Source organism: Aulonocara stuartgranti, assembly GCF_965226115.1.
Source record: "Aulonocara stuartgranti genome assembly, chromosome: 1".
Classification (NCBI taxonomy): domain Eukaryota; kingdom Metazoa; phylum Chordata; class Actinopteri; order Cichliformes; family Cichlidae; genus Aulonocara; species Aulonocara stuartgranti.
Window position 1 is genome coordinate 27,643,218 of NC_138939.1, and position 16,243 is coordinate 27,659,460.

General features: G+C 39.0%; 2 protein-coding genes across 2 annotated transcripts; one reads left to right on the forward strand and one right to left on the reverse strand.

Moving 5' to 3' along the window:
* Positions 1-914: 914 nt before the first annotated feature.
* On the reverse strand, positions 915-6,251 carry LOC309710424 (uncharacterized protein). Its single transcript, XM_082539858.1, has 10 exons — positions 6,185-6,251; positions 5,641-5,851; positions 4,835-5,019; positions 4,536-4,751; positions 2,967-3,381; positions 2,602-2,723; positions 2,267-2,506; positions 1,870-2,031; positions 1,592-1,681; positions 915-1,503 (listed from the first exon to the last, which is right to left on the reverse strand). Exons 1-10 carry the CDS (start codon positions 6,200-6,202, stop codon positions 1,333-1,335), a joined length of 1,830 nt encoding a protein of 609 aa, XP_082395984.1. The 5' UTR covers positions 6,203-6,251; the 3' UTR covers positions 915-1,332.
* Positions 6,252-10,373: 4,122 nt separating this feature from the next.
* LOC309711751 (uncharacterized protein) lies at positions 10,374-15,996 on the forward strand. Its single transcript, XM_082542210.1, has 7 exons — positions 10,374-10,462; positions 10,593-10,711; positions 11,659-11,755; positions 12,017-12,359; positions 12,840-12,965; positions 13,133-13,272; positions 14,897-15,996. The coding sequence occupies exons 1-7, from the start codon at positions 10,451-10,453 to the stop codon at positions 15,113-15,115; spliced, it is 1,056 nt and encodes a 351-aa protein (XP_082398336.1). The 5' UTR covers positions 10,374-10,450; the 3' UTR covers positions 15,116-15,996.
* The last annotated feature ends 247 nt before the right edge of the window (positions 15,997-16,243 follow it).

Sequence of the window (16,243 nt, forward strand, 5' to 3'; positions counted from 1 at the left end):
TGTTACGCTTTGGGAGTGAGAACGGGTTGGCTCTGCCACCTGGGCTACAGCCAGGGAGCATTTTGAGTTGGTTTTTGGTCAGTTGGGTGGGTTTGCCAGCTTTCAGTTCTTGTTTGTTTTTGTTTTGTGTGTTTATTTTTTTATCTTAAAATGTGAAAAACTTAAAATGTCAGAAATCTGCTTTTCATAATATAAATATCCTTATATAACTTAAGAAACACTTCCATTTGACTTAAATTTAATATTAAAAAAATATGCATTTTTAAAATAATCTTAAAATGTTATTCTACAAAATGCGCAACAATTTAATTTTTTTTAAAATCGTTTTAGCTGTCTGTGGGACCCAGGAAGACGGTATACCTGTATATCTACACTTTCTGCACTCCAGCGTCTTCTGTTCCATGTGAGAGGATTTTCTCTGAGGCAGGAGAAACTATCTCCAAGAAAAGAAACTCGGCCATCACACAGTGGAACAAATCCTCGTCTTAAATAAAAACCAAACGGGATGACCTTAAATGCATCCATCCATCCATCCATTCGCTTCCGCTTATCCTTTTCAGGGTCGCGGGGGGCGCTGGAGCCTATCCCAGCTGTCATAGGGCGAATGCATCACGTTTTTAATTTGCAAGTTCATAAGCATTTTCTCTTTCCGGTTCACAATCAATTCTACCCTCAGGTCAAAAAGTATGGATAAGAAAATTGGCCTAATTTAATATTATTTATAAATACACCTGTCCAGCTGTCCTGTGATTAATTGCATAAGTACATGGAGGCAGGACCTCAGAGCAGAAGCATAATGTGTTGAACATTATTATGTATATTATATATATTTTTTCCACTTACTGTATTTATCAACATCAAGAAGTCACAAGTAAAGAAAGACCACACCGTGGGGCATGATTAGACAAGGAAAGTTTGTTGATCAAAATTTATTAAACAAATAAACAACAATTTTTTCACTCAGTGCTGGTGAAATTTTTTAGGTCTTCCACTTGACGTTTTTGTTCCATGATCCTCAGGATCATTTAAGAAATTCCAAATGACTATCTTACTGCGCCCCATCTCAGTAGTGATGGCGTGCTGCGAGAGACCCTGTTTATGCAGTTCAACATCAGGACTGTATGTCTGACAGCCCATAAATAAAGTACCCATAAAAATCAATGTTTTATTAAAACCACATTTGTTGAAGTTCCCAAACTTGATCATATATTCAGTCATCCACATTTATTATTCTCCAAGTACACCTTGACCAAGATAAACAGGAAGAGATGACTTCTATTTTTGAGCAATGGCTAGCAGCTATTTTTGACTTTCTCAGGCTAAGTGGTCATTTTACAGCCAAAACAGACCTCGCATCTGTTGAATGTATTCTTCAGTTTTTGGTTTTTGTCCACTTAGTTCAACAGCCTGCCCACCCTTCTGCTGATGACGGCCTATAATGTCCTTGGCAATCCTCATGCTGGCAGCCTGTCCTCCAGCGAGGTTTACTGCATGAGGTCCAACCTATGTGAGAAATTGGGGGGAAAGGCACGGCCAGCCTGTAATATAACTAAAAAAAAACATCACTACAAATACAATTTGTAAAACTTACCTGAAGAGCTGCGTACTGCCCCATCAGGTAGAGTGGGCATTCTTCTGTCCACTGTAAGCTTTCCGTTATGCACGGCCATCCGTCTATCACCTAAAGAACACAAAACACATGTCATCAATAATTTATTTTTATATCCAGAGACTGATTGCAGAAAAAAACTACATGAAAACATAAAAAAATTCCTCATCATCCAAGTAATTTCCAAAACCTTTGTGCATGTACAATACACTTCTGTGTTGTACATGCACAAACACTACACATTTCTCTACATAACACACCTGAATTGGGAATTCCTTCATCACTTCAGAAAGTAATGGGTCCTGTTTCACATCAAGTTTGCAGCCAGTGGCAATCCAAATCTTATCTCCAGTCCAGTGCTCCCCGGTGGTGAGGGAAAGGCTCCAGACCTGGTTTCTGTAGCACCAGCTGGCTTCACTCACCTAGACGGTGTGAGATTCTTTATCTCCCTGTTCATTATAGGCCTTATTTGACATACAATGCACACAATGCAGTTATCACACTGTCAAGCCAGTGAGGTAACTGCATTGTGCAACTCCAACATGGGTGACTTGTCCACATTAGGATGCTGGAAAGGTAGTAGAACTCGGAAGTTTGTCATTACTTGGTGGGTCATATCTCATTTTACTCTTGGGACCTTCTACACTGAATACAAACCTGACAGTACGTCTTCACATCCACCTGTCCGTTCACTATGAATGGCTGCAGATGGATGTAGGCCTCCGGGGTGACGGCCCCTCCCTTCCTTGCCTGATGAATCATTGCAAGGCGTTTGTGGAGACTCCTCTCATTGTAGAACTGCCGTAGGTAGGCTTGGCCATCCATCTTGATGCCGTGCTCCACATGAGAGTAACGACCCACCAAACTCTCAACATCACCCACGTCAAACTGTTTCAGCTGTGGAAGAAAACAACACGAGCTAAAATGTGTACTCGAGTTGGACAGAATTATTATTAATTTTTGGTTCATGTGCCGTTTTACAGTCTCTAAACCTGGAGGTGTTTTCTCATAACCCATGTCACATGGCTGGCACCTTGTTGCAGTGCAACTGAGATGACGTGAGCGCTGGTCAGACCTCCACCAATGACCATTACTCTCTGGCCGGGCTCACAGACTACATACAATGACAGAAACACACAAGCACACAGTATTTGCACAGGGAGGAGCAGGTGTGAGGATAGGTGCCAAATGGCCAACGAAGTCTGCAGAAGCAAAGACATTTATCAGAAAGCAAAGGTTATAACATTCTAGGAAACGTGCAAACAACTCACAAAGCGGAGTTTTACTTTATGATACTGGGTCACTAAAGCTTTAATGTTTATGTAATCAAATTATTTCTAAAAGAAATCTCACATACCTTGAGGAGCGAAAGTATCTTTGTCTCTCACACAATTTGTTTCTCGAGGTTTTTGCTTAGAATTCGGCAGATGATGCATGAGATGAACTGTATGCAGTAAACGCTCCTCTGGGTAGCTTTCACCAATGCTTTTCACCCACGATGGGATGTTTGCCATCTGGGCACGGGTTGGACCTGTTGCCATGACGACCTGGTAGGCTCTTAGGATGGTGCCATCTTCAAGTTGGACTTGAAAATATTTAGCTGTCTTCCCCGCCTCATTTCTCTTTGCATCAGACACCTTGAAGACGTCACTCTGATTTTCCTCCTCCTGTTTCAAGTTCTCGTCTTTCATCTCTGTCTCGTCTTCCTTCACAGGGGTGATGTGCTCCACTGTTCCCTTCAGCAGCACTTTGTCCAACTTGTATCTCTCCACCTGTGTTTTAACTGAAATAGCTAAGGAAACAGCAATTCTCAAATTTTGGTGCTCATGCTGCTTAAATTTGGTAGGATAAGTGGTAGCAATTAGCAATTTATTGTTGCCGTTGGTGTTTTGGTGAGTTTCTCGAAGCAGCAGAAGATGTCATCCAACATTAGTTACATTATTGCAAAGTTTTTTTTAATAGTGAACTAAACTCAAACCTAAAAGTAGGTGTGAAAAAAATATTTGAGTTGACCAAAATAAAAGATAAAAACTACAACTGTTAAAAACAAATTTAACATTGAAACTAACTAAACTAATTTTGTGAAGTTGTAAAACCAACTAAAATAAAATATGGAGGATATAAAATTAGTTGGATTATTTCTTAAATTATAAGAATAAGGTTTGATGAGTCTTTGATGGATGTCTATAAGACCACGAGTCAATTGTTTTCAAATATTGATGTTCTTATTGTATTAGCTTCAAGTCAAGTCAAGTTGGCTTTATTGTCATTTCAACCATATACAGTTTAACAGTACACAGTGAGACGAAACAATGTTCCTCCAGGAACCAAGGTGCTACATGCAACATAAATTTACAACATAAATTAACAGAAAACACTAAACTAGCTAACTAAGAGGCCTAGTTAGCTGGCTAGCAGAGACAAGACAGACTGACCTAACATAAATTACAACATAAATTAACAAAAAAAAAAAAAGCTTGCTGGTTTTCTTACATTCTTAAATGTTGCCTCTGGCATATGTCCTCCATACATTAAAAATTAAAAAGACTTAACTATGAAGCTAATAAAAACTAAACTAAAACTAGACATCTTCAAAATAATAAAAGCTGACAAGAAATCCCACTGTTTGAACAAGCTGAATCTAAAAACAAAATAAAATCCTAAAGCACAGCTCTGTTCCAAACTTTGATGCTCCCCCAACAGCAACAGGTAGAGAAGAAATCACATTGTCTAAAAGAAATGTCTCATTTTAGGATTCAAAGTTTCAAAGTTTATATTCTGTTTTGCATGCAAACTTCTCTTATTCAGTAACACAAATGTGGTGTTAAAAGAGCAGCAATCAAAGCTTACAAAGTGTACCAATCAATGCAGTGTAACTTCAAACAAGACAAGCACACATGCTATTTACACGCACAGCTGCTCTCACCTGCTCCTTGAAGAAATCCACACTTAGTTTTGTTCCTGGCAGACTGAAGGACAAACTCTTCTTTAGCCCAGAGCTGATGTTTAGACGTTTCCTCTCTTTCTTGCCGAGCCTCATGTCGTTAAAGAACGCATTTTCATCCAGAATATAAACCTGCTCTGGGAGGCTATGAAGCTCTGCCGAGCGCTCGCACCTTAAAGCAAATTCCTGCAGCGCTTTCTGTCAGGACAAATATTCACACGTTAACACCGTTCTTATTCGTACCTCATTTCCACAGTAGGGGAAGTCGATTGTGCTTCTACCTTATTAAGAGGGTCTGTGTGCACCAGCGAGTGTGAGCGCAGATGAGGGATGTTCAGAGCTGTGAACTGGCTCTCCCACAGAGCAGTCCACTCTCCATAGGTGTCCACCACTCTGAGACTGAGTGGGGAACAAACTGTCCTCTCCGATGTGGTTAACTTTGCATGTTGCACCTCCATCGCCTGGCCTGCAGAATATTTAATTTGTCAACAAAGAGAACAGAGAGAACTGTTCATTCTTATTTACAGCATCAGTGGATATCAAAATAAGTGCGTCTTCAGTCTCATTATCATGTTCACATAAAACTCAGTTATGTCTGAAAAATTGGCGAATTACAAAAGCCGGCTTTTTTTTTTAAACAGTCAATTTAAAAACTATCCAGAAAAAGTCTAAATGACTAAAAAAAATCAAAATTATCTGGTTCAGTTTGTGTGGATACTTGAATTTTATTTTTTTGTAATAAGATACTTTCGATTTTTATCACTTGTAGTTTAGTTAACAAAATATTACAAAACTATGAAAAACTCCCAGTTTCTCATCACTCATGTTCTTCAATCTACTTGTTTTGTCTGACCAACAGCCCAATAATATTCTCTGCTTTTTAAAATAAAGTGCAAACCCTTTATAAACAGATCTACATTACGTCTGGTATTTCTGCTTAAAACGGTTCAAACAATCTGTCTTCAGTTCATTTTGCCTGGACGGTTTGGTTAATTGCCTGAAAATGTTTCCCTGTGAACACTCAGATTCTCAGTAACAATCCTAACATCTTCCCAGTTTTGAGAAAGTAAAGATAAGCACACCATACCATCTGTTACCCTCTTCTTCCTCTTCATCTTGCTAGTATTGGGCTTGTTGCTGGATGTTTCTGTGCTTGGCTGAGACTTGGTGGTGGAGGTGGAGAACAGCGAGTCATGTCTAACATCTGGTTTTGGGTCCCAGTCATTGCTACATAGCAAGCTAGCCAGGGTTAGGGCATGAGGGCCACTTCCTATTATTAACACATCGTGTATCACCATCTGAAACACACATACAGTAATGATGTCAAACAGTACAACTCTTATATTGCTGATTTTATTAAAGACAACACCGAGAAAGTTGGTATGAGTTTCTGAAAAGCAATTTAGGAAACTTCAAACAACACAGTTTGTCAAAGTTCACTCGTACATGCAAATACAGACTTAAGCTGTCTTGTTTTCTTGCCAAGATTTAAGCAGATAAAATGCTACATACTTATCAATACTGTAAGAGTCTTTAAAACTCTCCCAGGTAGAGTTTTAAAAAACTTCTCAGGAGGCAGACACACACTTTCATGCACAATTTCTCATTGTATGTTTAGTATGTCACAGTACCTGTTTGGATTTATTCATCAGCTTATTTTGGCTTCTGAGATGGTGAAAAACTGGCCAGTACACTGGATTGAGGGTCCACCGTGTGCCGCTGTTACCAATGTTGCAACAGTGGAGTGGGCTTCTCATGTAATTCAATCCACCTGAACATCTACGGATTTAGCTGGATGTCAGTGGCTCCACAGGGCACGCTGGAAATAACTGCAGAATGTGTGGTTGCTTGTTTGTGTGTGCGCCCTTGTATAAATTTAGTAACAACTCATCATAGCAGCAAAGCATCAAAGTCCCTGCATAACAGATATGTTTGCAGTCATACAGTTATGTGAAAAAGAAAGTTTTTACAGGCTTCTAGCTGTGGACAGCGCTGATATTCTCTGGAGGCTTTAAAACAGGTGTGTCAAACATAAGGCCCAGGGGCCAGAATTGTCCCAACAAAGACTAATAATAAGTGAAGGAGGGTATACATTTTCATGAGTTTTACAGACTGTCTTATTGATGAAGACCTCCCCCAAGGCTATTTATACAGCACTAAAGTAATTAAGTAACAGATAAATAACTAAATGAGAAAAAAATTCTTTTTTCACTGCCTAAGGAAATTTGTTTGTGTGGGTTTTTTTTTTTGTTTTCTTTGGAGAAAAACAATAAATGAAGACAAAAAGAAGGACATTTTCTGTGAATTAACAAAACATTCTGTTTCATAATTACAGGACAGTCTGCACAATGAGCCGCCATGACCTTCTTGTCACAAACTGTCTCACTGACCATTATTTTTGTTGAATTACTAGGTTTGGGTCCAGGTGACCTTCATCTTTACAATAAAGCAATGTTCACACAGTCGCTTACAGACAGTAATATATATTTACTCCCATCCGCACAATGAAATCAACCAGTTAGAAAATACTAACTCACTCCTGGTGGCCGATTGGCGGGACCTGGTGCCTGTGGCCCGGCTGGGCCCCTTCCGGGGGGTGGGGTGCCCTCAAGCCTCAGGCCTCTGGGCCTGAGGCCTGGTCCTCTCTGGCACAGATGGCTGCCGGAAGAGCCCGCGGGCACGTCACAGCAACCCCCTCTGGCCTCTGCTCCGCGGCTGCTGGGTGACCTCTCGTTTGGGGCTCTCCTCAGCTCTTCCCAGGAGGGTGGCACAGTTGCCCCTGTGGTGGTCCTCCTTGGGTCCTCGTACTCTGGGGCCTCTGGATGTCTGGGGCCTGGATCTCCTCAATACCTGCTTCATGCCCTGGGGCACGGGGCTATGGCTCCCCACACTCCCTAGCAGATCGTTACATGGAGAAACCTTTTGAATAGAAGTCAAAGGAGCTTGCAAAGAAAAGCGTCTGGACTTCTTTAAGTTGTTTGAAGACGTTTCACCTCTCATCCGAGAAGCTTCTTCAGTTCTGAATAGAAGCGTGCTGATCCACACAGGTGTGCACACGGGTGTTCACAGACACAAACTACACCTTTCTTGGGTGCTACCTCAAAGCACATTGTGCGCTGTTGATCTTGTGTACTGCACAATAACATTTAGTATTTAGTATCTACTGTTATCTACTGTTAGCTAGTTTATTGTGATGGTGTTGTATTTATTATGTTACTCTTTTTGGTTTGTTTTCTCTTCTGTTTTTTCTTATACAGGTGATCCAGGTGTTGTATTTGTTTTTTCTTTTTTTTCTTCCCCCCTTTCTCACCGTCTCTTCTCCCCTCTATTTTTCTTTCTCTCCCTCTCTTTCTTTCATTCTTTCTCCCTGTCCTATCCCCCAGTCATGTCTGTCCCGTCTGTAACAACCGAAAATCAAAGCAAATAAATACATAATTATAATTAAATACATAATTAAATGGACCAATATGGCAAGGCCATGATGATCCAATTGGTAAAGTAAATTCGCTTGGCATCTTTCTTGGCCTTCAGACAACAATTCTGATGGCTAAAGATCCAAAAGGGACAGGCAAATCAAATAAATAAATAAAAATAAAAATAAAAAAATGCCCAAAAAAAAGAAAAAAAGAGAGAAAAGAAAACTAACTCTTACAGACACATCACACATGTGTGACTGGATAATTAGATTCAAAAACAACATTGGTTTTGTTATTGGGTCTCTAGAAGGCAAAAGGAAAGACAAGCAAACTGCCATTTATCAATAACATCAAGATCCAAAGAGGGATAAAAAAAAAATCTATTAAATATTCTAAAACCATCATTTAAAATGAGTTCATATCAATTGTTAATACTTTCTTTCATCCATTTGGTGATGATGTGCAGTGTTAAAAGAATGAAAAACAGCTTTATGATTTATTCAAATAATAAATCAAACAATGATCCACATAAACAGGCTCTTGTGGAAAATTTCAAAATTACTTTAAATAGGAGTTCAGCATTCAATGCTGTAAAGTAAATATCCAGAAACCCTCTCTTCTCTTCTCTAATAAATCATGGTGTCCTCCACTAGGTGGTGCTGAGGACAAAAATTGTGAGGACACTGAGCTTGTTCTCACTCCCGAGGCGGAACATCCCAACGTTTTTGTTGCGACACTATATCACGTTTCATGTCATTAAAGTGGGCTAAAACACTGTAATTCAACACAAATAATGATAAGCAATACACTGTGTGGAGGTCAAATTATAAATATGTATATACATTATAAGCTCAGAGATTTGTGCTGACTTCTTTTTTTTTATAATAAGATAGTAATTAAATGTGTATTAAAATGACAACCCTGCTTTAAATCCATCTCTCTCAGTTGGGTAGCCATGGCTGCTGGTAGCATGGAGGCATCACAAAAATCACCTTCTTAAAATAAACTTAAGAAAAATTGTTTTTCTGAACTCATGATAGGTTGACCTTTTTTGAGCAAGAATATGAAATATGTACTGTACAGCAAGGGGTGCATCCAGAATTTTTTCATAGGGGTGGCCTTATAGGGGCCACTAAAAATATGGGGGGGGCACACCAAAAACTGAATTTCCAGTTTTAATATGCTGTCATCAAATATAGGTTACTTGAAAAACATGCCCTATATGAGACTGAAGAAGTTACTTGGATGAGTGACATAATGTTTCTCCCACTGAAAAAAGTCCAGATGAACAGAATCCACTTTTTGGGAGTTGTATGCCTGGTTAATTTCCCGCTATTAAAGTTGATGTGACATAAAATAGGTACATATGAAAATCAAAAAACATTTGGAAATCCATGTTAATCTGTTTTAATTGACTGGAAGTCCCAACCATCACTTTAATGATTGTCAGCAGAAGCAGCTTAAGATTCACTTTCTCAGAGTGGAGTTAACTTTAAGAGCAAACTTGTTCAGGAAAGAAAAATAAGCATTCGATCATGTTGCCTGTCTCTGTGTTGTCCCTGAGATGCACCAGCGATCTGTCCAGGGATTGGCACCAGCTTTTCTGCAACATTTTTACATTATTAGGACAGTTTTGCCAGGGGGTTGGCCAGGGCCCCCCGGCCCCCCGTTGGTAGCGTCTCTGTTTAAAGCAGTGAAATGTACAAATTAAGAAGTGGCATCTTTTTACTTTTTAAGCGTTAAATTAATAGTGAACGTTGTACTTACGGTTTTGAATGGAGGAATTTTACTTGCATTAGACGTTCACAATCTGGTACTGTGTTTTTTCTAATGTACCGGCAGACACGGGTAAAAATGAACTGATATTTAGTTACATTATATATTTCCATCATAACTGTCACAGGGGAAGAGATTTTTTTTTCCAACAGCTTACATGTGATCTGTGATACACTGTAAATCTGACTGTTGGGATTTATATTTGAAGCTTTTCAGGTTTTCATGCTAATTTTTTAATCCTTATTATTGGTGTTTTTAAGGAAGTTTAAACGCAGTGAAAGAAAAAAAGGGATGTTATATGAGTAATATTATATAGTAATACTATGTGATAATATTTTAGTCTCTATCAGTTTTGAAAAGGGGAAGTGTGTGGCTTATCAAAGCACTGTATTTGTTGCTATTGAAAAGATATTTTACAGTTAAATCATAACCTTCTTCTTCCACATGCTTCACAAGTTCTGCTTTCAAACAAACCATATACTGTGTCCACTTTTCATCAAAAATGTTCTAATCTTCTCTTACTTCCTTTTTTGACAGCAGTTCCCCATCCACGACAGTGTCAGTGTTTTCTCACTCACAGTTCCCCTTTTTGTTCTATAATAAGTTGAAGCACAGACACACTGGAAGACTTATAAACTGCCACTTTCACCGGAGTCTGTTTCAGTCAGTGGTATAACGCTATCTAGAGCGGACATTGGTGCCACCATGGACATGAAGGTAGGTGACAACGCTTAACTGTCCCCTAACAATAAGTACAACATGTAGTGAGATACACTTAAAAGATAATCCTGGCATGATTGTCTTTGTTGAGAAAAGTTAAAGTTTGTGTTCTTTTTGTACATTTTAGGATTCTCTGGTTAAGGGCGGTGTGCTGATTGCACACAAGATCCATGAGGGAAAGCATCAATATGTAGTGGAGAATGTGGTGAAGTACAAAATGGAGAATGAAGGAAAACTTTATGTCAGGTATAATTTGCTCTCTGTTTAGCGGATTCTTTCTCTTCAACTATTTTCCAGGTACTGCTATGAAAGAAGCTAAGACAGTTTTACTGTAGAGCCTCAAAAGTTGTAGTCATATAACGTTGCACAGACATCCAACTTCATGTTATGGATTTTTAAAAATTTTTTTTTTAGCAAGACCATGTTTTTGGTAAAAACATATAACTCTCTTAGTTTTTATTTATATTTACATTGAGGTTTTCTCTCCAGTTTACATGTTGAGCCTTCTATTTTTCACCCTCATTAAACATGAAGCAGTGATGAAAGATGTTTATTTATTGCAATAATTAATTCTTAAGGAATAAACTGAAATAAACTTGGTATAAAATGAACATATACCAGTCAAGTACATTGACATTCGACCAGATCCCATTAAATGGAACATTTTACATCGTAAAATGTAACAAAATTACAAAATTTAAATGTGATAAAATTACTTAAAGTCAGCATTTTGTGCAGAATTTCTTTTTCTTTTCTTTCTTTCTTTGAGCATGAGTTCAGTTTGGAGTATCTCAGTTTGTTGCATACCTAATTATGTAATCCTGTTTTTTCTCTTATTTTCACTGTTTTCAAATTCTACCACTTAATCGTTTCAACATGATGCCAGAAAAGTTTGAAACTGTGAAATATTATAGGTGAATTGAGCAAATGAACTAAGATGTATTATATAATTCTGTTGCCTTATTTTGTAATTTTATTCCAATTTTGGGTGGATTTTTTTTGTGTTCATCTCTAGCTCAGTGTACTCACGAGACCTTCTGTAGTGGAAAAAATAACCCCTTTAAAGAGTAAAACTAGTAAATTATTATTTATGAACACACTCTAACTCCTTTTATTACATCTGCCAAACACAAAAGGGCTCAGTAAAGCACATTGTACATTTATTTTATTTATTTACTGTTTATTTTTATCAGAAAAGGAGACAAGCTTCTGCAGATAAATGGCATGGACCTGAATGATCTTACACCTGAGGAGCTGGCAAAGATGATAGCTGAGGGGAGTCCAATGCTGGTGAGTTGACGACTTCTAGTTTAGAGATATTATTTCAGATACAGTCTTAGAAGATTAAAAATAAAATAAAAATAAAATAAACAATTCATTGTGTTTCACTTTATATATGTAAACATTATGAAATTGTGTAATGTGATTCAAATTTCTGTGCTTATGTTCTTCATAATCTTGGTAAATGCTACCTGCGAACATCTTTTTTCTGTGTTTATTTTGGTTTTGGGGGGTATTTTATATTATCCTGTTTCTCTTCGTTCTCTTCAGACAGTGTGCAAACCAGCCAAGGAAGAGGACCACACTGAGCAGACATCCCTGACTGAAGACACTTTACAACCAGTCTCTAAAGAGCCCACACTCATCAGCTTTAGCTGGGAGATGACAAGGGAGGATGACCCGGAGGGAACTGTAGTGGAGCCGCAGGAAAAAGAAAAGGAGACGGGGAATATTGAAGAGGATCTTTGCCAAGCGAAAACTGAGGAGAATGAGATGTTTGTTGTTGAGATGACAAAAACTAGCATCTCTCTGGTGAGAGGCAGGGGCTGTGATAAGACAGGATGTTCATTTAATGACATCATCATGGTGGCAGAATCCAGCACGGTGACGCTCGGTGAGTAAAAGCAGTTTTACTCTCCTGCCTTTTCTCCCAGCTTTTCTTCTTTTCCCATAATTAACTTTGCTAACAGCAATATTTACAGTATTTAATGCATTAAAGTGTTTGAATGTTGTGAGGCAACTGGGTATTTCTTTTGCTTCTGTATATTTGTGGTTATCTAAAGAGGAAGCTACTGAGAATGGTCGCATGTTTACACCCATGAACCAAAATGTGTTCTGGCAGCTGTTATGACCTTGACTAGGCAGTTTTTCTGCAGACCCCTATAGATAACTTATGTGTTGTACAACTGCCTTCAACTGGCAAAATTAAATCTCATAAAGGAAAAATGAAACCTGTGAAAGTCGAGATCGATGTAAAGAACACAAGACCACTGCTGTGAAATCACAGTTTGAAAACGGTCAGTGCAGTCACCTTTGTTTTTAAAAAGGGATATGACTTATAAACAGGGGCCCTTGTTCCCATTCTTACTTTCAGTTCCGAGAGGAGGCGGCAGTTTCCGGCAGGAAAAGTTGTCGAATGTTTTAATTGAAAATCTGGCCACTCGCCAATACCTCCGAGGTATCTGTTCTGAGAAGATCGTCTATGCTTCTCCAAATCCAGGTTTGTCTTTCGGAGCAGGACACATCAACGTGGCACTCGTGGTTTTCAGATGAGTTTTTACTGAAGCTGTCATCATTCACATTTACTCCAGTGTTAGGTAGAGTAAGAAAATACTCTGTTCTGATAGAGAAACTGCTCTCATTATTTTGGTTTCCTTTTGTGCTCAGAGAAAATTACTATCTACTACTACAAGTCAAGCGGTTTCAGAAGGGGTTCCAGTGGGATGCCAGTGGTGCTAAACCTCACCGATTCCAACTGCTTCCTCATGTGCTGCAAGCAAGCGGACAGGGTGTTCCTTAAAGTGGAGGTAATAAGTGTACGCTATTGATTTTGACTGAATCATGGCAGTGAAAAAAAAGGCTTGATAAACATTTGTTTCTCTGGACTCAGCCATCATTGTTCAGGGGATGAAAGCATTGCATGCCTGTTTCTGTCCTTTGTTCTATGTAGATACACTTCTCACTTTAAAAGATTTGCTTAGACAGAGTTATGTTACAAAAAGTATATAATAGCAGAATAATTAGCATCTCAAATTAGTAGTAATATCAAAAATTTAAATACACACAGATTAGGCATAACATTACGACCACCTGCCTAATATTGTGTTGGTCCCAAAATTAGCATTCCCCACTGAGGCATGGACTGTGGTATCAGGCACCAAGATGTTAGCAACAGATCCCTTTAGTTATGAGGTGAGACCTTCATGGGTCAGACTTTTTGTCCAGCACATCCTAGAGATGCTCAATTGGATTTAGATCTGGGGCAATTTGGAGACCAAGTCAATACCTCAAACTGAAGATATGCTCCTCAAACCATTCCTGATACACTTTTGCTTTGTGGAAGAGCATTTTAGCCTGTTGAAAGAGGCCACAGTCTTCAGAAAGTACCATTTCTATTAAAGGGTGTACATGGTCTGCAACAAAACTTAGGTATGTGGTACTTGTCAAAAATTACATCCACATGAATGGCAGGACCCAATGTTTCCCAGAAGAATATATATAAAAGCATCACACTGCCTCACTGGCGTGCCTTCTTCCCATAGAACATCCTGGTGTCAGGTGTTTCCAGGTACGTAATGTAAAACAAAACCAGACCATCATCTGTAGCTGCTCCACAGTCTAATTCTGATGCTCACATGCCCATTGCTGGTGTTTTCAGTGGTGAACAGCAGGGGCTGTGGCTATGCAGTCCCTTACACAACAAACTGCGATGCACTCTGCATTCTCACGCCTTTCTAGTTCTTTCACTTTGTTTAGGACCAGCATCGACTTTTTCAGCAGTCTGATGCATGTAGGGTCAGCTTTCGCTCCCTACGTTCATCAGTGAGCCTTGGCTGCCCATGAGCCTGTCACTGGGTCACTGGTGTTCCTTCTTTAGACCATGTTTGATACTGACCACTGCAGCCCAGGAACACAAGAGCTGCAGTTGTGGAGCTGTGCTGACCCACTCATCTAGCCATCACAATTTGGCCCTTGTCACACTCACTGAAATACTTACTGTTTCCCGTTTTTCCCGCTTTTAACCCATCAACTTTGAGGACAAAATGTTCACTTGCTGGTGAATATATCCCACCCACTAACAGGTGCCACAATGAAGAGATCATCTTCATCAGAATTGAAATCATTTGCAAAATAAAATAATTAGGAGATTGAGTTAGAGTTAAGTATTAGTCAAAGGAGCTTGCAAAGAAAAGCGTCTGGACTTCTTTAAGTTACTTGAAGACCTCTCATCCGAGAAGCTTCTTCAGTTCTAGTTAGTTAGAACTGAAGAAGCTTCTCGGATGAGAGGTGAAACGTCTTGTTGTCTCAGTTCGTTGTCTCAGTTCGACAATCGTTGTTGTCTCAGTTGTACTTCATTTCATTGTGACTTGAAGATGTTTATAAGGAAATTGCCATTTTCAAGCAAACTAATCCACGCTTTCATCCCTTTAGACATGTGAGAAGCAGAGGCTGAAGCAGATCTCCAAGAGCGATGAGAGTACCCTCTCCTTTGTGTTTTACATGAAGGGTGACTCAGCGAGACGACGGAGATTTGAGTCAGCATTGTATAGCGGTTGGTTCATCAACGTTTGCAACACAGACACAGTGGGCGTGGCAACCCTGGATGGACATACAGTGGATCAGTCCTTCCTCTTCATCATTCAAAAGTGACGGAGAGTCATTTTCCTCTGCATTTTCAGGACTCAGAAAAGTCAGTTACATTTTTAAAAAAAATTCTTGTAAATATTTCGTGTGACCTGGTTCAACAACACAAACCAACATCCATGTTTCAAATTCTGCTGCTGCAGAAATCCATAGTTCTCTAACTCTTTAAGGCTATGCCTTTACACAGCTGTCATTCCACATGTCCCTACCTGAGAGATGACGTGGAAAATGATCTCAGACACCAACTGTAGTGTTACGCTTTCATTTTTTACTTGCCTCAGTGACCTTACCCCAAGTGATGAATGGGTCATCCTTCTTGTACCCAGGCTCTGCTTCCTCTACAGAAGGTAAGTCTGTGGGATTGAGGAGATCCTCAAAGTATTCCTTCCGCCATCTGACTTACATCCTCAGTTGAAACTGGCAGCACCCGTACCACAAACCGCAAGTTTCTGAGTTGCCTGAAGATTTGCTAGAATCACTTTGAGGCTGACTGAAAGTCTTAATGCATGCTCTCACCAAACACATTCAAGTTTTTGCTTCAGAGCCACACTTCTTTTTTGAATTCATATTGTATAATCTATATGTTTGATACAACAATACTGTTTCCAATATATTATAAGACATTGTAAGGAAAAATGACACATTACATGAACGATAAATAATGGCCCAATGCATTAACACAACCAAACATATTTAGAATTCTTTTTTAATAACACATCTCAGATGTCCTGGAAATCACACCTTTAGGCTTTGATTGTATAATATCAACTCATGCAAATGTACTACTCTCCTTTTCGCTTAATGGTCACTCACTGCTTGCGAAAGAAATGTCTTCTTTTTTTGTACACATGCGCAGCTGACAAGTAAAAAAAAGTTCCATTGGTAAACTGTGTAGCAGAATTTTTTTAATGCAACATTCATGTTTTTATTTGATCATTTTTCTTTAGCATCTAGGTGTATAATGACAAGATTTGATACTTTAGGAAATCTCTCAGGTTTGATATGAAAACACAGTAAACTAGACTAAAACGAAATGTGTGCTGTGATTGAAGTGTGCATTTTGACACGTAGGTGGCATCATCATAAATGTGACTTGAATTTGCCTAACTTTTTCAATTATGAACTTTATTTTTA

What these genes read in the sequence shown, in the direction of transcription:
- LOC309710424 (XM_082539858.1), bottom strand. An exon ending in ATGTGAAGACGTACTGTCAG is followed by an intron (nt 2,032 to 2,266) that starts GTTTGTATTCAG and finishes CACACCGTCTAG; the next exon opens with GTGAGTGAAGCCAGCTGGTG. An exon ending in TGAAGGAATTCCCAATTCAG is followed by an intron (nt 1,682 to 1,869) that starts GTGTGTTATGTA and finishes TGTGTTCTTTAG; the next exon opens with GTGATAGACGGATGGCCGTG.
- LOC309711751 (XM_082542210.1), top strand. An exon ending in GAAGGAAAACTTTATGTCAG is followed by an intron (nt 10,712 to 11,658) that starts GTATAATTTGCT and finishes TATTTTTATCAG; the next exon opens with AAAAGGAGACAAGCTTCTGC. An exon ending in GGGTGTTCCTTAAAGTGGAG is followed by an intron (nt 13,273 to 14,896) that starts GTAATAAGTGTA and finishes TCATCCCTTTAG; the next exon opens with ACATGTGAGAAGCAGAGGCT.